This window comes from Pelobates fuscus, chromosome 13 (assembly GCF_036172605.1).
Source record: "Pelobates fuscus isolate aPelFus1 chromosome 13, aPelFus1.pri, whole genome shotgun sequence".
NCBI classification, from domain to species: domain Eukaryota; kingdom Metazoa; phylum Chordata; class Amphibia; order Anura; family Pelobatidae; genus Pelobates; species Pelobates fuscus.
The window spans coordinates 108,838,655-108,861,177 of record NC_086329.1 but is presented as its reverse complement, the minus strand read 5'-3'; the positions used below and the strand labels follow the sequence as shown (position 1 = coordinate 108,861,177).

General features: G+C 47.8%; 1 protein-coding gene across 1 annotated transcript in view; it reads left to right on the top strand.

Moving 5' to 3' along the window:
• The window catches only part of NTRK1 (neurotrophic receptor tyrosine kinase 1), a 106,738-nt gene that overhangs the window by 38,014 nt on the left and 46,201 nt on the right, over positions 1–22,523 (top strand). Inside the window, exons 4-9 of the mRNA XM_063439216.1 lie at positions 1,877–1,945; positions 8,006–8,163; positions 8,851–8,993; positions 10,697–10,832; positions 14,359–14,688; positions 16,747–16,764. Of these exons, the coding sequence (XP_063295286.1) occupies positions 1,877–1,945; positions 8,006–8,163; positions 8,851–8,993; positions 10,697–10,832; positions 14,359–14,688; positions 16,747–16,764 (854 nt within the window). The remainder of the gene's footprint in view (positions 1–1,876; positions 1,946–8,005; positions 8,164–8,850; positions 8,994–10,696; positions 10,833–14,358; positions 14,689–16,746; positions 16,765–22,523) is intronic.

Below are 22,523 nucleotides of genomic sequence, written 5' to 3'. Positions count from 1 at the left end.
AGTATCTCAGTCCCCAGCTTCGTACCATCGGAGGGCTATTGTGGATCGATTAACTCCTGGAGAAATCAATGCAGATACTGGAATTCTATCCCTGGGCAGCTGGCTTCAGCAGGGCTCAGTGTGGGGATGGACATAAAACACTAATTTACGCTCCCCTGAGGGCAACCATTGACCTGGCTCCCTCCCAGAGCTCAATGTAAGTCATCCTCTGAGTGTAGGCACGTGCTAGGAATCCACTCCCTGTCTATACAGAGGCACAGAGACAGATCCTTTCTTAATACTTCTTAAATGGACGCTCTAGGCTGATCTAAACTTTAAAAGAAATATGTACCTGGATGTCCCCTGTGTGTGGCTTTACTATGGACCACAGATTGGCTTAGATTTCCCAGCCCGTCCTGGCCCTATAACAGTTTGCAATGTCCTGCTTAATAAGAGTTTATGATATATAATTCAGCACTCGCTGGCATAGCCCCCAACAATGAGATGTTCTACATCAAGACATGAGGGGAACATGCCAGTTATGCAATATGACTGGCAGAGGAAGTCTTGCCAGGCCTGGCTTTTTCTTATGGTAGTGGGTTCCCAGTGGGTGAGAGGCCTAGCTCCTTCTTAGGGTAGTGGGTTCGTGGTGAGTGAGAGGCCTGTCTCATTCCTAGGGTAGTAGGTTCCCAGTGGGTGAAAGGTCTGGCTTCTTCTTAGGGTAGTAGGATCTGGATGGGTGAGAGACGTGGCTCCTTCTTAGTATAGTAGTAGGTTCCCGGAGGGTGAGAAGCCTGGTTGCTTCTTAGAGTAGTGGGTTCCCACTACTGACTCCTCCTTAGGGTAGTAGGTTCCTGGTGGGTGAGAGGCATAGCTCCTTCTTAGGGTAGTAGGCTCCCAGTGGGTGAAAGGCCTGGTTTCTTCTTAGGGTAGCAGGATCCCTGTGGGTGAGAGGCCTGGCTCCTTCTTAGGGTAGTGGGTCCCTGGTGGGTGAGAGACCTAGCTCTTTCTTAGGGTAGTGGGTCCCTGGTGGGTGAGAGACTTAGCTCTTTCTTAGGGTAGTGAGTCCGCAGTGGGTGAGAGGCCTGGCTCCTGGTTTGGGTAATAGTGTGACATGGCCTTGTTCCTGTTTAGTGGAGGGGAAAGCTTCTGGTTTGAGATACCGCCATGTGCCTGATTGGGGGTAAATTATCTGTGCCAGAAGCATTCACGCTCCTAGACTGATTTCATGCTTCTGGTTTAGGGTTGGGAATGAGATTCTGGTTTCTGGTGAAGCCATTCTCTGGCTTTGGGGTGGGCGTATGTGCTCTCAGCTAATGATCAGGTATTTCTGGTTTCAGGGCTGCGATCCCATTTTCTGTTTAGGTTATACTCAGGGTTTCAGGGCTGCGATCCCATTTTCTGTTGAGGTTATACTCGGGGTTTCAGGGCTGCGATCCCATTTTCTGTTGAGGTTATACTCGGGGTTTCAGGGCTGCGATCCCATTTTCTGTTGAGGTTATACTCGGGGTTTCAGGGCTGCGATCCCATTTTCTGTTGAGGTTATACTCGGGGTTTCAGGGCTGCGATCCCATTTTCTGTTTAGGTTATACACAGGGTTTCAGGGCTGCGATCCCATTTTCTGTTTAGGTTATACTCAGGGTTTCAGGGCTACGATCCCATTTTCTGTTGAGGTCATGCTACTGATTTGGGGAGTTGTGAGGGAATGAGTTAGCTCCCAGTTTATGATGAAGTCATGCTTATGGTTAATTTTCCACTTATTGGCCAATTTCTTCACCACAATAGGTTCTATTTTTCTTTCTCATGTCATCCACATCCTTAACAAACATGACTTTATATCCAGGACGGCTTTTCTGTGGGATAAACATCTGACTCATTTTTCTCCATCTTTCCACAGTAACCTGTCTGCTAATGCCCTGGTGTCACTCTCGTGGAGAACGTTCCTTTATCTGCCTCTCCAGGAACTGTAAGCTCTCCCACCCCCCCAGCCGTGTCAATGTATAGAATACAATGTATGTACGCATTGCGTGATGTCCACCTCTCAAAATATACACATAGAAATGTAACCAGCATTATCACAGAAACATAGAAAGTGAAGTACTGCGAAGATTTTTAATACAGAGAACGTTTATCCAAGGCACATTATATCTGAAACATGTTTTGATCCATGTCGAGTTAGAAAAAGAAAGAAAGGTTTATTCACTAAACTGGGAATTTGGAGAATCAACAGTAACATTACAAATCGCAGGTTAAAATAGCAAAATATCTCCAGTTTGTTACGTTTCCCACTTAAGCTATTTTAACTCGCACTATGCATTTTCCACTTCAATAACCTAATATCAGAATGTGACAAAATATGGTTATTAAAATGTAATGCGAGGGATAAAAACCTGCAGAGTTAATTGGTAAACTGTACAGAGAATTGTAGGCCTTGGAGTTCAGGTTATGAGGAACTGCAGGATTCAGTATACACTCTACAGGAAGCTGCAGGGTTCAATATACCAACAATGGGTAGCTGCGGGATTCAGTATACAGTCTACGTGAGCTGCAGGGTTCAATGTTCCCTATATGGTGAGCTGCAGGGTTCAATGTTCCCTATATGGAGAGCTGCAGGGTTCCGTGTTCCCTATATGGTGAGCTGCAGGGTTCAGTATTCCCTATATGGAGAGCTGCAGGGTTCCGTGTTCCCTATATGGAGAGCTGCAGGGTTCAATGTTCCCTATATGGTGAGCTGCAGGGTTCAATGTTCCCTATATGGTGAGCTGCAGGGTTCAGTGTTCCCTATATGGTGAGCTGCAGGGTTCAATGTTCCCTATATGGAGAGCTGCAGGGGTCAATGTTCCCTATATGGAGAGCTGCAGGGTTCAATGTTCCCTATATGGTGAGCTGCAGGGTTCAGTGTTCCCTATATGGTGAGCTGCAGGGTTCAATGTTCCCTATATGGAGAGCTGCAGGGTTCAATGTTCCCTATATGGTGAGCTGCAGGGTTCAATGTTCCCTATATGGTGAGCTGCAGGGTTCAGTGTTCCCTATATGGAGAGCTGCAGGGTTCAGTGTTCCCTATATGGTGAGCTGCAGGGTTCAATGTTCCCTATATGGTGAGCTATAGGGTTCAGTGTTCCCTATATGGTGAGCTGCAGGGTTCAATGTTCCCTATATGGTGAGCTGCAGGGTTCAATGTTCCCTATATGGTGAGCTGCAGGGTTCCGTGTTCCCTATATGGTGAGCTGCAGGGTTCAATGTTCCCTATATGGTGAGCTATAGGGTTCAGTGTTCCCTATATGGTGAGCTATAGGGTTCAATGTTCCCTATATGGTGAGCTATAGGGTTCAATGTTCCCTATATGGTGAGCTGCAGGGTTCAATGTTCCCTATATGGAGAGCTGCAGGGTTCAGTGTTCCCTATATGGTGAGCTGCAGGGTTCAATGTTCCCTATATGGTGAGCTATAGGGTTCAGTGTTCCCTATATGGTGAGCTGCAGGGTTCAATGTTCCCTATATGGAGAGCTGCAGGGTTCAATGTTCCCTATATGGTGAGCTGCAGGGTTCAATGTTCCCTATATGGTGAGCTGCAGGGTTCAATGTTCCCTATATGGAGAGCTGCAGGGTTCCGTGTTCCCTATATGGTGAGCTGCAGGGTTCAATGTTCCCTATATGGTGAGCTGCAGGGTTCAATGTTCCCTATATGGAGAGCTGCAGGGTTCCGTGTTCCCTATATGGAGAGCTGCAGGGTTCAATGTTCCCTATATGGTGAGCTGCAGGGTTCAATGTTCCCTATATGGTGAGCTGCAGGGTTCAGTGTTCCCTATATGGTGAGCTGCAGGGTTCAATGTTCCCTATATGGAGAGCTGCAGGGGTCAATGTTCCCTATATGGAGAGCTGCAGGGTTCAATGTTCCCTATATGGTGAGCTGCAGGGTTCAGTGTTCCCTATATGGTGAGCTGCAGGGTTCAATGTTCCCTATATGGAGAGCTGCAGGGTTCAATGTTCCCTATATGGTGAGCTGCAGGGTTCAATGTTCCCTATATGGTGAGCTGCAGGGTTCAGTGTTCCCTATATGGAGAGCTGCAGGGTTCAGTGTTCCCTATATGGTGAGCTGCAGGGTTCAATGTTCCCTATATGGTGAGCTATAGGGTTCAGTGTTCCCTATATGGTGAGCTGCAGGGTTCAATGTTCCCTATATGGTGAGCTGCAGGGTTCAATGTTCCCTATATGGTGAGCTGCAGGGTTCCGTGTTCCCTATATGGTGAGCTGCAGGGTTCAATGTTCCCTATATGGTGAGCTATAGGGTTCAGTGTTCCCTATATGGTGAGCTATAGGGTTCAATGTTCCCTATATGGTGAGCTATAGGGTTCAATGTTCCCTATATGGTGAGCTGCAGGGTTCAATGTTCCCTATATGGAGAGCTGCAGGGTTCAGTGTTCCCTATATGGTGAGCTGCAGGGTTCAATGTTCCCTATATGGTGAGCTATAGGGTTCAGTGTTCCCTATATGGTGAGCTGCAGGGTTCAATGTTCCCTATATGGTGAGCTGCAGGGTTCCGTGTTCCCTATATGGTGAGCTGCAGGGTTCAATGTTCCCTATATGGTGAGCTATAGGGTTCAGTGTTCCCTATATGGTGAGCTATAGGGTTCAATGTTCCCTATATGGAGAGCTGCAGGGTTCAGTGTTCCCTATATGGTGAGCTGCAGGGTTCAATTTCCCTATATGGTGAGCTATAGGGTTCAGTGTTCCCTATATGGAGAGCTGCAGGGTTCAATGTTCCCTATATGGTGAGCTGCAGGGTTCAATGTTCCCTATATGGTGAGCTATAGGGTTCAGTGTTCCCTATATGGTGAGCTGCAGGGTTCAATGTTCCCTATATGGTGAGCTGCAGGGTTCCGTGTTCCCTATATGGAGAGCTGCAGGGTTCAATGTTCCCTATATGGTGAGCTATAGGGTTCAGTGTTCCCTATATGGTGAGCTGCAGGGTTCAGTGTTCCCTATATGGTGAGCTGCAGGGTTCAATGTTCCCTATATGGCGAGCTGCAGGGTTCAATGTTCCCTATATGGCGAGCTATAGGGTTCAATGTTCCCTATATGGAGAGCTGCAGGGTTCCGTGTTCCCTATATGGTGAGCTGCAGGGTTCAATGTTCCCTATATGGAGAGCTGCAGGGTTCAGTGTTCCCTATATGGTGAGCTGCAGGGTTCAATGTTCCCTATATGGTGAGCTATAGGGTTCAATGTTCCCTATATGGTGAGCTGCAGGGTTCAATGTTCCCTATATGGAGAGCTGCAGGGTTCAATGTTCCCTATATGGAGAGCTGCAGGGTTCAGGGTTCCCTATATGGTGAGCTGCAGGGTTCAATGTTCCCTATATGGAGAGCTGCAGGGTTCAATGTTCCCTATATGGCGAGCTATAGGGTTCAATGTTCTCTATATGGCGAGCTGCAGGGTTCAGTGTTCTCTATATGGCGAGCTGCAGGGTTCAATGTTCCCTATATGGTGAGCTGCAGGGTTCAATGTTCCCTATATGGAGAGCTGCAGGGTTCAGTGTTCTCTATATGGCGAGCTGCAGGGTTCAATGTTCCCTATATGGCGAGCTATAGGGTTCAATGTTCCCTATATGGAGAGCTGCAGGGTTCCGTGTTCCCTATATGGTGAGCTGCAGGGTTCAATGTTCCCTATATGGCGAGCTGCAGGGTTCAATGTTCCCTATATGGCGAGCTATAGGGTTCAATGTTCCCTATATGGAGAGCTGCAGGGTTCAGTGTTCCCTATATGGTGAGCTGCAGGGTTCAATGTTCCCTATATGGAGAGCTGCAGGGTTCCGTGTTCCCTATATGGTGAGCTGCAGGGTTCAATGTTCCCTATATGGTGAGCTGCAGGGTTCAATGTTCCCTATATGGAGAGCTGCAGGGTTCCGTGTTCCCTATATGGTGAGCTGCAGGGTTCAATGTTCCCTATATGGTGAGCTGCAGGGTTCAATGTTCCCTATATGGTGAGCTGCAGGGTTCAATGTTCCCTATATGGCGAGCTATAGGGTTCAATGTTCCCTATATGGTGAGCTATAGGGTTCAGTGTTCCCTATATGGAGAGCTGCAGGGTTCAATGTTCCCTATATGGTGAGCTGCAGGGTTCAATGTTCCCTATATGGCGAGCTATAGGGTTCAATGTTCCCTATATGGAGAGCTGCAGGGTTCAGTGTTCCCTATATGGTGAGCTGCAGGGTTCAATGTTCCCTATATGGAGAGCTGCAGGGTTCAATGTTCCCTATATGGTGAGCTGCAGGGTTCAATGTTCCCTATATGGTGAGCTGCAGGGTTCAATGTTCCCTATATGGAGAGCTGCAGGGTTCAGTGTTCCCTATATGGAGAGCTGCAGGGTTCAATGTTCCCTATATGGTGAGCTGCAGGGTTCAATGTTCCCTATATGGAGAGCTGCAGGGTTCAGTGTTCCCTATATGGAGAGCTGCAGGGTTCAATGTTCCCTATATGGTGAGCTGCAGGGTTCAATGTTCCCTATATGGTGAGCTATAGGGTTCCGTGTTCCCTATATGGTGAGCTGCAGGGTTCAGTGTTCCCTATATGGAGAGCTGCAGGGTTCAATGTTCCCTATATGGTGAGCTGCAGGGTTCAATGTTCCCTATATGGCAAGCTATAGGGTTCAGTGTTCCCTATATGGTGAGCTGCAGGGTTCAGTGTTCTCTATATGGCGAGCTGCAGGGTTCAGTGTTCTCTATATGGCGAGCTGCAGGGTTCAGTGTTCTCTATATGGCGAGCTGCAGGGTTCAGTGTTCTCTATATGGCGAGCAGCAGGGTTCAGTGTTCCCTATATGGTGAGCTATAGGGTTCAATGTTCCCTATATGGTGAGCTGCAGGGTTCAGTGTTCCCTATATGGTGAGCTGCAGGGTTCAGTGTTCCCTATATGGAGAGCTGCAGGGTTCAATGTTCCCTATATGGTGAGCTATAGGGTTCAATGTTCCCTATATGGAGAGCTGCAGGGTTCAATGTTCCCTATATGGAGAGCTGCAGGGTTCAGTATTCCCTATATGGTGAGCTGCAGGGTTCAATGTTCCCTATATGGAGAGCTGCAGGGGTCAATGTTCCCTATATGGAGAGCTGCAGGGTTCCGTGTTCCCTATATGGTGAGCTGCAGGGTTCAATGTTCCCTATATGGAGAGCTGCAGGGGTCAATGTTCCCTATATGGAGAGCTGCAGGGTTCAATGTTCCCTATATGGAGAGCTGCAGGGGTCAATGTTCCCTATATGGTGAGCTGCAGGGTTCAATGTTCCCTATATGGTGAGCTGCAGGGTTCAATGTTCCCTATATGGTGAGCTATAGGGTTCAGTGTTCCCTATATGGTGAGCTGCAGGGTTCAATGTTCCCTATATGGAGAGCTGCAGGGTTCAGTATTCCCTATATGGTGAGCTGCAGGGTTCAATGTTCCCTATATGGAGAGCTGCAGGGGTCAATGTTCCCTATATGGAGAGCTGCAGGGTTCCGTGTTCCCTATATGGTGAGCTGCAGGGTTCAGTGTTCTCTATATGGCGAGCTGCAGGGTTCAGTATTCCCTATATGGTGAGCAGCAGGGTTCAGTATTCCCTATATGGTGAGCTGCAGGGTTCAATGTTCCCTATATGGAGAGCTGCAGGGGTCAATGTTCCCTATATGGAGAGCTGCAGGGTTCCGTGTTCCCTATATGGTGAGCTGCAGGGTTCAGTGTTCTCTATATGGCGAGCTGCAGGGTTCAGTATTCCCTATATGGTGAGCAGCAGGGTTCAGTGTTCCCTATATGGCGAGCTGCAGGGTTCAGTATTCCCTATATGGTGAGCTGCAGGGTTCAGTGTCCCCTATATGGAGAGCTGCAGTGTTCAATCTTTCCAATATGGAGAGCTGTAGGGTTCAGTTTTCAACCCACAGTGAGCTACAGGTTTGCATCTATGTAGACATAGGAATGGAAGATCCTACCCTCTTAGACAATGCAAGCAACCTTGTGATACTGATTGCCAAACCAGTCCACAGTATGAATCCTCCCTTCCACAGAATCCTCACCGGCAATCATTTCCGCTGTTCCTGTGAAATCCAATGGATCCAGATTATGATAGACGATGAGTGGGCTGACCTTGGAAACCAGTCACTAAGCTGCTTTTATGACAATAAGGAAGACATCTCAATTGGAGATCTTCGTATTCCCGAGTGTGGTAAGTCCTCTGGTCAACCCAGGACAGCGAATGGTGGTAAAGCCTTACAGTGCTCTACTCCTTGCCTAAAAATTACATTGAGTTCTCCATTACAACATCGCACGCCAGTAGTTACCACTTTAGTTGCTGGTCCAGCCTTTATCAGTGTCACCAGAGAACAGATTTTAGGTATTTCTTAAACCATGGTCTGTGGGTGGTTGATGACTGGTCTTAGATATACAGTTCTACACCGATGGCCTCAAAACTATTCTAGATAGAACTTCATGATTTACATTTCTAATCTTGTTACCTGGGGTTTTGGAAAAGTCTTCAATGCCAGGATATTAATGGACTAAATATCATGGTTTTACACAACCAATAGGTGACAAGCCAAGATAGTCTTGCACTTGATGTTATGATGATATTGAAGACATTATGGGCGATGTTCCAAAGTCAGGTTTAGATATAGTGAACTAAAAATTTGTTTTTCTAGAGGAAGCCATCAGAGCGAATGAGCATGACTAAATATAAAGCTGGCCCCATTCTTGTCCATGCAATGCCCTGTATACATAACTCATGTTTCAGTAATCTGACTCATACAAAAAACAAAAACAAGACTTGTTATTCTGTGTGTTACCAGGTGTGTGTCCCAGGATGTACTACATTCTAAATAAACTTATAATACATTTACTTTGTGCTTCTCACCAGAACTACCGCAGGTTGCCATCGTTAAACAGAATCTTACCGTGCTAGAAGGCGACAATCTCACCCTTGTATGCACCGTTTCGGGGCAGCCCACCCCCAAAGGAACCTGGATAATACCAGATGTGAAAGCCCAGTCACGAATCGAGGTATGGGAAGATTGACCACAAGCCATTCTGTAGAAAAATTGTCAACTGGCAGCCACGCTACAATCTAGAATATACTTTTGATGAGAGAGAAATGGGTACGGATTGGGGACAATGGGAGTTTGTGACATTTGGAAAACAAGAAATTGTGTGTTAGGCAAGTCACAAATAAAGCATTGGTTTGCATAGTTACAGCAGACTTGATAGACTGATTGATTGGCTGTCTACGCAGCCATGATCAATAAGTAAAAGAGGTCACCTTTAAGCATTTAAACAGACTTTATAGACTACACAAGTAAACTGGATACAATTACCTCCATAAAATGTCTCCAACCACTAGATGTTTGATGTGAACCATTGTATGGTTGGTCGTATTTGAATACAATCATCTGGAAGCGGCCTTCTTCCTTATACATTATTTGTAAGCACATATTTTAAGAAGCATGGTGACATCAGGGAAGAACCATCACTATTAACTACACTTAAAGCGGCACTGTCACTATTAACTACACTTAAAGCGGCACTGTCATGCCGAACTTACCTTTCTCTAATCGATTCCTCTTCTCTCCCTCTCTCAGGATCTGTTCTTCATTTCTTCCTGTATGCTCTGGTTTTCTTTAAAACATAAGACAAAGTAGGGACTATTTGTCTCATGGAGGTTTCCTACGTCTGACCATCGGAGGAGCAAAGTGTGCTTCATTTCCGGTGGTCAGAGCAATTTTCCCATAATTCTCACCTTTCCTCCGTGTTCCTGCGAAGCCTTCTTTCACTATTCCCGAATGTCCTGTCATTTAGACAGAACGCTGGCAAAACTGCCGCTCAGAGGTGGGGGCCGGTGGGGAGGACAATAGGTTCCCTCCCCTCATTCACATTTAGGGCCCCCACCCGCCGCTCAGTGGTGGGGGGAGGCCCCCCTTATTCTTATTTCGGGCCCCCACCCACCGCTCAGGGGTGGGTGCCGGGGGGGGGGGGGGGAGGGGGAAGTAGTTATTTAAGGCCTCCACCCGCCGCTCACTGTTTAATAGACATGCCCCTACTCGCAGTGTAATGAGTAGGGGCAGAATTTACTAATACTAAGTAATCAGTAATCTTTACTTAGTATTAGTAAATTTGGCTGAAAGACGCAATTCGGCAGTTTTGCCGGCGTTCTGTCTAAATGACAGGACGTTCGGGAAAAGTGAAAGAAGGCTTCGCGGGAACACTGAGGAAAAGTGCGAATTATGGGGAAATTGCTCTGACCACTGGAAATGAAGCACACTTTGCTCCTCCGCTATTCAGAGATGGTCAGACGTAGAAAACCTCCATAAGAGAAATAGTCCCTAATTTGTCTTATGTTTTAAAGAAAACTAGAGCAGACACGAAGAAATGAAGAACAGATCCTGAGAGAGGGAGAGAAGAGGAATTGATTAAAGAAAAGGTAAGTTCGGCATGACAGTGCCGCTTTAAGGGTTTCAAAGCTGCAAAAAGTAGACATTGGTGCCAACCGGTGGTAACTGTGTGCAAACACCATTGTTCAGCAAAGTTCTAAAAGTGGAGCAGAATCCAGGGAAACAAAAGTAGGGTTCCTGCAGATTGCTCCAATTTTAAGACTTTGCTCTGTTATTGCTCCTTCTACAAAACCTCCATTGTCTCCGTATTCCTATCAGAAAATATTCCAATCACGGTACATATGGCAAACATTATTAGATACTCTTTTTCTGCTCCAGCAATCGGATCCTCCGGATGAAGTGATCTTCCTGCATCTTTTCAATATCTCATCTAAATTTAACAAGCAAGATGTCTCCTGCAAGGCAGAGAATATGGTTGGACCCAAGAACACATTGGTCCAGATCGATGTGCTGTGTGAGTATTAGATGTCCCACGCCCTCGGGCTGGCACCATCAGCATGTGACACTTTGTGCCCCTGGTCACCCACACCTCTAAGCCTTTTGTGGACAACAAAACACTATACCAGGGATTGGAAGCCTTTGGGACTACATTTCCCAAGATGCTCATGGTATGATACTGCCTGTAATGAGATCTTGTTTATAGCTCATGATATACGTTAATATGGTTCTCAGTTCAGTTTTTATTTAGATATTTTTGTTGTGGGAGAGCACGCCAACCTGTCATGCCATACATTGCAACATTGATGGGTTTGAAGCGGGAATGCAGGGCCAGCGCTACATAAGGCGGCATAGGCAGCCCGGGGTGCAACGTCCAGGTGACCGATGTTCTTCCATTTACTTCATGTACCGTGGCTGAGTCATGCCGAGCCTTCAGCTCTTGTTCACGTTGCAGGCCGTGTGCAGGGAGTGTGGATATCAATCATGTCATATCCCTGCTCCCTGTATACCACACAGTGTGGCACGAGTGGCAGTACCTTGGTAATAGGGTTGCAGAATTGGGACTCCACTGAGACGTAGAGCATGCTCCCTGGGCAACTGATTGCACAGGCCTGAGATGTGAGTATTTATTGTGACTGCTTGAATGTCTGCATGCCTGAGTCTGTATGACAGTGTCTGTATGGCAGAGTCTGTATTACAGTGTATGTCTGTATATGGCAGTGTCTATATGTCTGTGTATGACCGTGTCTGTATGTCTGTGTATGATTATGTATATGACAGTATCTGTATGTTTGTGTATGACAGTTTTGTATTACAGTGCATGATGACAGGGTCTGTATGTCAGTGTCTGTATATTCCGTATGTTTTGATTGTATGACTGTGTGCCTGTTTTACAGCGCACATTTGGTTGTGTGCCTTTTATGACTATGTTCCTGAATAGCATGTCTGTGTGTCTTTGTGCATGTATGTCTTTTTGGCTGTATATTTGTGTCTGGGGGAAGAAAGTCACCTAAAGGGTGGGTTGAGTGGGGGGGGGGGAGATACACAAAGGGGTGGGGGGAGAGCCATACAAAGAGACTGGGGAGAAAAAGAACCACACAAAGGGTCTGGGGGAGCCACCCAAAGGGGCTGGGGGGGGAGAAAGAGCCACACAAAGGGGCTGGGGGGGAGAAAGAGCCACACAAAGGGGCTGGGGGGGGAGAAAGAGCCACACAAAGGGGCTGGGGGGAGAAAGAGCCACACAGAGGGGCTGGGGGGGGGAGCAAGAGCCACACAAAGGGGCTGGGGGGAGGAAGAGCCACACAAATGGGCTGGGGGGAGGAAGAGCCACACAAAGGGGCTGGGGGAGGAGGAAGAGCCACACAAAGGGGCTGGGGGGGGAGGAAGAGCCACACAAAGGGGCTGGGGGGGAGGAAGAGCCACACAAAGGGGCTGGGGGGGGAGAAAGAGCCACACAAAGGGGCTGGGGGGAGAAAGAGCCACATAAAGGGGCTGGGGGGGAGAAAGAGCCACACAAAGGGGCTGGGGGGGGGGAGAAAGGGCCACACAAAGGGGCTGGGGGGGAGAAAGAGCCACACAAAGGGGCTGGGGGGGAGGAAGAGTCACACAAAGGGGCTGGGGGGGAGTAAGAGCCACACAAAGGGGCTGGGGGGGAGGAAGAGCCACACAAAGGGGCTGGGGGGAAAGAGCCACACACAGGGGCTGGGGGAGGAAGAGCCACACAAAGGGGCTGGGGGGGAGGAAGAGCCACACAAAGGGGCTGGGGGGGAGGAAGAGCCACACAAAGGGGCTGGGGGGAGGAAGAGCCACACAAAGGGGCTGGGGGGAGGAAGAGCCACACAAAGGGGCTGGGGGGAGGAAGAGCCAAACAAAAGGTCTGGGGGGAGGAAGAGCCACACAAAAGGTCTGGGGGGAGGAAGAGCCACACAAAGGGTCTGGGGGGGGAGGAAGAGCCACACAAAGGGGATGGGGGTGAGGAAGAGCCACACAAAGGGGATGGGGGGGAGGAAGAGCCACACAAAGGGGATGGGGGGAGAAGAAAGAGCCACACAAAGGGGATGGGGGGAGGAAGAGCAACACAAAGGAGCTGGGGGGAGAAAGAGCAACACAAATGGGCTGGGGGGGAGAAAGAGCCACACAAAGGATCTGGGGGGAGAAAGAGCCACACAATGGGGCTGGGGGGAGAAAGAGCCACACAAAGGGGCTGGGGGGGAGAAAGAGCCACACAAAGGGGCTGGGGGGGGAAAGAGCCACACAAAGGGGCTGGGGGGGAGAAAGAGCCACACAAAGGGGCTGGGGGGGAGAAAGAGCCACACAAAGGGGCTGGGGGGAGAAAGAGCCACACAAAGGGGCTGGGGGGAGAAAGAGCCACACAAAGGGGCTGGGGGGAGAAAGAGCAACACAAAGAGCTGGGGGGGAGAAAGAGCAACACAAATGGCTGGGGGAGAGAGAAAGAGCAACACAAAGGGCTGGGGGAGAGAGAAAGAGCAACACAAAGGGTTGGGGGAGAGAGAAAGAGCAACACAAAGGGCTGGGGGAGAGAGAAAGAGCAACACAAAGGGCTGGGGGAGAGAGAAAGAGCAACACGAAGGGCTGGGGGAGAGAGAAAGAGCAACACGAAGGGCTGGGGGAGAGAGAAAGAGCAACACGAAGGGCTGGGGGAGGAGAAAGAGCCACACAAAGGGACTGAGGAGAAATGGACACACAAAAGGGCTGTGGGGAAGATATTGATACACAAAGGGGCTGTGGGGGAGTAGGAGACACACAAGGGGGTGTAAGACACAAAAACATTGGGGATAAAATACACAAAAGGGGGTGTAATTCACACAAAGGGCCAACATGGGGTAAAACATTTAAATTAGGGGATTGGAAACACAAAAGGGGCTAAGGAAGGTAAGAAATTAAAAAGGGGGTATAAGAGACAAACAGGTGAAGACACGTTTTATTTTTAGGGAGGGGCAGCAAAATGCATCTTTGCCTGTGTAGCCAAAAATCCTTGCACTGGCTCTGCTGAGATGGACGCATGTTGCTCTGGGAAATGTCTCTAGTATCACCAGAAGCGATACACCAGAGAAATTACAAAATGGCTGGACACAATCAACAGACTCTCTGATGGGATACTCCGATTACCATAACCACCTCTGCTACTTGCATAGATAATGGTTCAAGGAGATCCCAGTCTAGTTATATATATATATATATATATATATATATATATATATATATATATATATATATATAGACTCCCCACTGTGTGCTCTGCTTCTGAGAAACACAAGCTCTAACTAACCTGCACAAGTTCTCCGTTACGATTCGATGACGCACTCTGTAACACAGCATCCATGCACCAGTGAGAGAGGCGTTATTCATGAATGAAGCTACATGCAAGCCAACAGATGTCACATAAGAGGAATCTTATGTCAATCAAAAAGCTTAAAACTCAGATCTTTATAACTGGTGCAGGACTCACAAAGAAAAGTTTAGATGTTAGATGTGCATGTTGTGTTCTCCCCTCTAACTGCTCCCTTTTCACCATTTCACAGTCCCTGCCAAAATCATCAGTTTAACTGAGCCAGTTAGGCAACACCATCATTGCATCCCATATACTGTGGATGGGAACCCGCGTCCGGAGATTCAATGGCAGTTCAATGGGGAAAACCTTTGGATGAACGATTTCATCTTCACATGGGAATTTGAGGACATGGACAACTCAACAGCCTTCCACGGCTGCCTCAACTTCAACAAACCCACTCATGTCAACAATGGGAACTACACCTTGCGGGTCAGGAATATGCTTGGGTCCGCTTCGCAATCCGTGTACAGCCATTTTATGGAAAACCCCTTCAGCTTCAACCCAGAAGAGCCGATTCCAGGTCAGGATACAATCCAATAACGTAGAAATATAATGGTGAAAACCACAGTGACAGGGAACAGAGAACATATTATAGTTACAATTGTCAAAGAAATACGAGAGTGGGTTTAGGTTTAATATTACGCACCTTTCCCGTAAAAGAGGCCAGATTACTTAGATTAAGTTGTGCTGTACGACCAGTTTAGAAACGATGGAGGCTAAATCCACCTCTCCCATGTGAAACAGAGAGATGTGACAAGAATGTGGGGCAATGAACTTAAGGACGATTCAATTAATGTTTATGCAGAGCCAAAATCCACTTTCCCCACCTGGAAAAGTTCTCCACCTGGAGGCCCAAACATAGTCTTTAACCCCTTAAGGACCAAACTTCTGGAATAAAAGGGAATCATGACATGTCACACGTCATGTGTCGTTAAGGGGTTAAACATGATGCCTCTGGGTTAAACTGGAAGACTCCTGAATATATACAGTCCGAGTACAATCACCGAGTTCTTAAAGGACAACAGCACAAAAGTGTACTAATGCAATGCAGACGGTTAGAACCCACCATGCAGGTGTAGACAGTATAATTTGTCAGGGTGATTTAGACGGTTAGAACCCACCATGCAGGTGTAGACAGTATAATTTGTCAGGGTGATTTAGACGGTTAGAACCCACCATGCAGGTGTAGACAGTATAATTTGTCAGGGTGATTTAGACGGTTAGAACCCACCATGCAGGTGTAGACAGTATAATTTGTCAGGGTGATTTAGACGGTTAGAACCCACCATGCAGGTGTAGACAGTATAATTTGTCAGGGTGATTTAGACGGTTAGAACCCACCATGCAGGTGTAGACAGTATAATTTGTCAGGGTGCTATAGACGGTTAGAACCCTCCATGCAGGTGTAGACAGTATAATTTGTCAGGGTGATTTAGACGGTTAGAACCCACCATGCAGGTGTAGACAGTATAATTTGTCAGGGTGATTTAGACGGTTAGAACCCACCATGCAGGTGCAGACAGTATAATTTGTCAGGGTGATGTAGACGGTTAGAACCCACCATGAAGGTGTAGACAGTATAATTTGTCAGGGTGATGTAGACGGTTAGAACCCACCATGAAGGTGTAGACAGTATAATTTGTCAGGGTGATTTAGACGGTTAGAACCCACCATGCAGGTGTAGACAGTATAATTTGTCAGGGTGATTTAGACGGATAGAACCCACCATGCAGGTGTAGACAGTATAATTTGTCAGGGTGATGTAGACGGATAGAACCCACCATGCAGGTGTAGACAGTATAATTTGTCAGGGTGATTTAGACGGTTAGAACCCACCATGCAGGTGTAGACAGTATAATTTGTCAGGGTGATGTAGACGGTTAGAACCCACCATGCAGGTGTAGACAGTATAATTTGTCAGGGTGATGTAGCCGGTTAGAACCCACCATGCAGGTGTAGACAGTATAATTTGTCAGGGTGATGTAGACGGATAGAACCCACCATGCAGGTGTAGACAGTATAATTTGTCAGGGTGATTTAGACGGTTAGAACCCACCATGCAGGTGTAGACAGTATAATTTGTCAGGGTGATTTAGACGGTTAGAACCCACCATGCAGGTGTAGACAGTATAATTTGTCAGGGTGATTTAGACGGTTAGAACCCACCATGCAGGTGCAGACAGTATAATTTGTCAGGGTGATTTAGACGGTTAGAACCCACCATGCAGGTGTAGACAGTATAATTTGTCAGGGTGATTTAGACGGTTAGAACCCACCATGCAGGTGCAGACAGTATAATTTGTCAGGGTGATTTAGACGGTTAGAACCCACCATGCAGGTGCAGACAGTATAATTTGTCAGGGTGATGTAGACGGTTAGAACCCTCCATGCAGGTGTAGACAGTATAATTTGTCAGGGTGATTTAGACGGTTAGAACCCACCATGCAGGTGTAGACAGTATAATTTGTCAGGGTGATGTAGACGAGAGGTGCTATACAGTAGTTATCTGACAGAGAGTTCTAGTAAAATGACTATAAATATATGGAAATTAACACGCATTTCTCTGCTTGTATTACAGTGTCCCTGTCTCCAGAGGGTAAGTGATTTCTTTGTACTTTATTCCATTAGTAATAATTGCATGTTTCACAACATCCTGTTTTGCCAGATATTTAACATTGTATTTGATTCTGTCTGGTCTCAGAATGCGGATATTGAGTGAATTGCAATGTTTGTGTCCCAGCGAAAGAGAAATCCACTTTGTGGTGGGCAAGAAGGACATTTCAGAATCAATCTGGACATATTAAAAAGCTAGATGTCATCTGCTTGTTATATTTACCAAGAACACATCCACAGGGTTAGTTAATAAAGTGAGAATTCAAAGTGAATTTCAGATTAATGTCGAATTCCCACTTTAGTTAAAAGCCACGGATTGTACATGATGAATGAAATTTATCGGTAGGTTCCTGCTAATCTATGAAAACACAGATGGTTTCACCGCACCTATCCCAAGAAGGATCCACAGATAAATGGTAACTCCATTTCCTAATACATATAATTAAAGGGACACTATAGTCAACCAGATCAATGAAGCCAGGTCCCTCAGGTTTTAACCCTTCAGATGTAAACGTAGCAGTTTCAAAGAAACTGCTATGTTTACTTTTGGGGTTAAGCCAGCCTCTAGTGGCTGTCTTCCGGACAGCCACTAGAGGCGCATCTGCGACGCTGGATGCAAATTTCGCATCCATCGCTCAGAGCATTGAGAAACGCTTTCCTATGGACTTTTTGAAAGTGCACGCGGCACTTGCTGCACATGTGCATTGCGCTCCACTAGGTAGCTGACATCAGACGGTGGGGAGAGGTCACCAGCGCCGAGGGAGCCCGGTGCTGGAATAAGATAAGCTGCCGAAGGGGTTTTAACCCATTCAGCGCCACGGGAAGGGGACCCTGAGGGTGGGGGTACCGCTTTGTTTTCCTGACACTATAGTGATCCTTTAAAGGGATACTATAAGAGCCAGGAATATAAAGCTGTAATAACATCCACTTTCACTGAGTGAGGAGAGAGAAAGATTTGAGTCCTATGAAACATCTCGAATTCCATTAGGGGAAATACTAGAGTTGTAAAGATTGCAGTATATCTTTCCTTTAAGACCATGGTTTTGTGCTGCCCAGTAGTGAAAAAGTTAAAGGGACACTAAAGGCACCCAGACCATTTCATCTCAATGACTCATCATGTCCCTGCAGTCTTAAACCTGCAGCTGCAACAACTAGCGTCCTGCAGAATGACAATGTTTTCATTACAATGTATAAATGCCCCCAGTAGTAAATGCCACTCAGACAGACACTAGAGGCACTCTCACCCAATTGGAGTAAAACTCTGCACTTTCAATCAGATGGTTTCACAGAGACCTTCTGATTGTCGCTGCGCTTTGTCTCCCATGCACACTAGCCTTTTGTAGGGTAAAGCATCGTTTTTGATGATCTCAGCCTTGGTGGTGGGATGGCACCACAGAGAGAGCACCACTGCGTGGAAGGAAGGGCTCAAACCTGTCCTGAGTTCACTGGACTATTATAGGGTCCTGTTCGGCCATCCTGATTCTGTTCCCCGGTGACAAACGTTCTCCCTGCAGGGCCCGCACACTTGTTCTAATGTTGGGAGGTTTGGGAGCCACGTGTAGAAAAAACAGTGTTTTTGGTAATTAATGTTAACAGAAAAAGCACATTTTATGGATATCCTATTGATAAACAAGATACAGAAAAAAATATCAATAAATCCATGTTAATTAGTATTTCTGTGGATCTCTGAGGCCACCACGTTATTGAGTATAATCATGTATTGTATCAAAAATTATTAAAATAATTGTATCTGGTACACCTAATGTGTTAAGCAGGGGTGAGGGAGTAGGACTGGCACGCGAAAAAACTGGAAAAATAGGAATCCACTAAAACCTATAAAAAAAATACTATGGATAAACACCGATAGTGTGTGCAGATACCAGGAGCTGGCCTAGAATATGGCTGAGATAGGGTGAATATCTGGATATGAAAGTGAGTCGGTGTGCAATGGTACTGTGCCTTTAAGAGGGAACTAATGTTTATAAAAGGTAAAAGCAAGATAAATAGAAGATCCATTCACTTATTAATTCTTTTTATGTATTATATGTCTATAAGATACCGATTTCTTATCCAGAAATATCCCATTTATGCTTTTTAAGTATATCTATTTATCTTGCTTTTACCTTTTATAAACATTAGTGTAACGGACCGTTTCAGCATAAAAGGGGAAAAATGCGTTTAGGCGATAATCCCCTTTTCCATAGACAGGCACAGCTACTGCAGAACATCAGAACTCACGAGCTGGATACGAAATGACACTCCGAACTGGAACAGCTGAACAAGAAAAGCATACAATCGGCTTACACTCTTGGCAGTCAGCTTACAATCCAATCCCCCCCAAGAACGAGACGACACTTCATTTTGAGGGTTAAGCAGGAACTCCGGACTGGGACACCCAGTCTGGCTTTTATTACAACCAAGTACATACAGGACACTCCCAGGGGGAGGATGAAATTAACCAATCACATGGATGTACCTCCCACACATTTCCTCCCCTTAGATTAACACTTAACATAATTATACCGTACACCTTTTTCCCCAATTCCTGGATGTACCCCAAATACATATGCTACACCTCCAAAACAGGTATCCCCTGATAGCCCTTATTCAGGGGGACAACATATGCAAGAATCAGCCCATTCGGATAAATGGTTCGGGAGATATGAAGTTCCAAAGATTTGACCGACCGCATGGGTAAAGTATCCGAAAACAGTTCCATGCATTTTGGCCCTGCGGTCGGTCACAAACAAGGGAATGAAAACAGGCGAATTGCCTGTGTTATAGAGCCTGGAGAGGGTTTGAATGAATTCCCTTGTTGGTGGGGTTCTTTCTACCGAACGGCGGGTCATTCGGTAGTTTCCATACGAATTTCTGGAAGTATGGAGGTCTCAGCGGTGTTTGCCTAGTCAAGTGTCCGATTTTAGTTCCAGACACTCGACGGCAAAACACCGCTGTTCGGTAGTTTAAGATGGCCGCCGCCACGTGGTTGTTTCCTGAATGGCGGCCACCCAGAGGACACAGAACACATTACATGATTGCCAATTACCCGTTTGCAACATTGTTGCAAACGGTAATTGGAGGCACACTTAGTCCTGGGTGGTCTGGTTGTTCGGTAGTTTCCTCAATACAATGAATGGAGTGATTCTACCGAACAATCAGATGAATGCGGCATATATATATATATAACCCAGGTTAACTGCATACATAAATACATATACAATATATAGGCAGTACAATAGGATATGCTTCACAGTCTTAAAGGGACAGTAGTCCCAAAATGTCCATTGCTGATTTTAAAGGGCCAGTAGCAGCAATATAAATTAGTACATGCCCAAATATAGTCTTTAAAGTGCAATATGTCCAGGGGCCATAGTCAGCGGGCAGGAGGCTAGCAGCCAGGCCTCTCCAGTTCACAGTGGCGAAGCTGGTTTCGCCACATTTCTCCCCTTGGCCAATTAGACTAACAGGGTACCTGACTTTCTGCCGGTCAGTGCCCTGGTTAGTCCAGCAACCCACCCACAAAACAGAAATAACAGAGCAGCCCACCCACACTAACCGGTTACTACATCTGGGTGAGGAAGGATTTTGTCCAAGTTCTGGTGTTTCACCACTGCTGGGTGGGAGACGGGTAGGCTGCCTTGGTGGGTTGCTGAGGGGGCAGAGACCAGCGGTACTCTGTCCTGTTGCCAGCACTACCACGGGAGTAGTCTGGTGGGCGTCTGGTTGCTGGAGACTGGCTGTCTCCCCTTTAGGTGCGCAGCTCGACTGCCGGAGGGGGAGACCGACTGTCTCCCCTTTGGATCCATCACACTGAGGCTGGGGAACAGGACCGACCGTCCCTATCCCTTGTGCTGTAAGTGCAGAGACTACGGTCCCATCTGCACAGTTGTGGGGCTTAACATCTCCCCTTGGTGAGTTAGGCTGCCGCTGGAGAGAGGGTGTAACAAGCTCCTCTCTCTGGACGGTAAACTGCCGCTGGGGAGGGAGGACGCTGCTCTCCTCTCCCTTCGCTTCACACTGCCGTCTTGGCATCTCACTTTGCTGCTGGGGGGCAGGAACAACAACCTCTGCCCCCTGTAACTCAGCCTGCCGCTGGGGAGGAAGGACTGCACCTTCGGCTCCTTTGGACCCACACGGCTGCTGGGGAGGATGGACGACACCATCAGCTCCCTGGGGCACACATTGCCGCTGGGGAGGGAGGACGCTGCTCTCCTCTCCCTTCACTTCACACTGCCTTCTTGGCATCTCACTTTGCTGCTGGGGGGCAGGAACAACAACCTCTGCCCCCTGTAACTCAGCCTGCCGCTGGGGAGGGAGGACGACACCATCCGCTCCCTGGGTTACACACTGCCGCTGGGGAGGATGGACGACACCATCAGCTCCCTGGGGTACACACTGCCGCTGGGGAGGAAGGACTGCACCTTCTGCTCCCTGGGACACACACTGCCGCTGGGGAGGATGGACGACACCATCAGCTCCCTGGGGTACACACTGCCGCTGGGGAGGAAGGACTGCACCTTCTGCTCCCTGGGACACACACTGCCGCTGGGGATCTGGGCCGACTGCCCAGCATCCCTGTAGGGCCGGTAGAGAGATCTCGGTCCCATCTCCCCCGGCCATCTGTGGGTCTCTCCAGGGCCAGTCCATGAGGTCCCCCACTTCTGCAGCTGGTAGTGAAGCAGGAGGTACCTCGGCCCCGTTTTCCCAGCTGTAGGCTAGCAGGTCTGGGTCTGCCACCCAGTTTTCCCGGTCTGCGTCCCCTCTCTGCGGCTGGCCGGAATTTAATAGTTCTACATAGTCCATCTCCAGCCCTTGTTCCATGCCAGCGAAACGGCGGAGGTCTTGTCCCAGTCCAATAGATCTCGGGCCCTGTAACATCTCACTCCGGTAATGCACGATAGCCCAGTACCGTGACTCTGCTGGACTGCCGAAGTCGACGTCTTCTGTTAGGGCCTTCCACAACAGGCCAGGGCTAGTGTAGTGATCCCCCTCCGGCTGGATGCCCTCTGCCCTCCACGTCTCTGGCTGGACAGTGCACCACCACAGTGCCCGGTATGAGACGTCCAGGCTCAGTTCCCTTTCCACGAGGTACTCAAGTTGTCTTACCCGCTCCCCTCCGGGTTGGTCCCCCAGAAGCGGCATCCGCCAGGCCATTTGTTCCTCCAACTGGTATGCGGCACCAGGAAAGCGCTGCTGCCGTTGATACTGGACTTCTTCCAGGGCATCATCCCATAATTCTATCCGGGCATTATCTCTCCATTCTAATTCACTCTCTTCCTCAGGTGTGTGTGTTGCCCAGGTGTGCGTGTTGCCCATTTTCCCAAAATCCTTCGTAGATAGGGTCGCTGTACGGGTACTGGCGTTGCCCTCACTTTGTAATCCAGGAATGGTGTTGTCTGTAGCTGTCCCTCTGGTTGTAGGAACGATCCCACCGCTGCCACCAATTGTAACGGACCGTTTCAGCATAAAAGGGGAAAAATGCGTTTAGGCGATAATCCCCTTTTCCATAGACAGGCACAGCTACTGCAGAACATCAGAACTCACGAGCTGGATACGAAATGACACTCCGAACTGGAACAGCTGAACAAGAAAAGCATACAATCGGCTTACACTCTTGGCAGTCAGCTTACAATCCAATCCCCCCCAAGAACGAGACGACACTTCATTTTGAGGGTTAAGCAGGAACTCCGGACTGGGACACCCAGTCTGGCTTTTATTACAACCAAGTACATACAGGACACT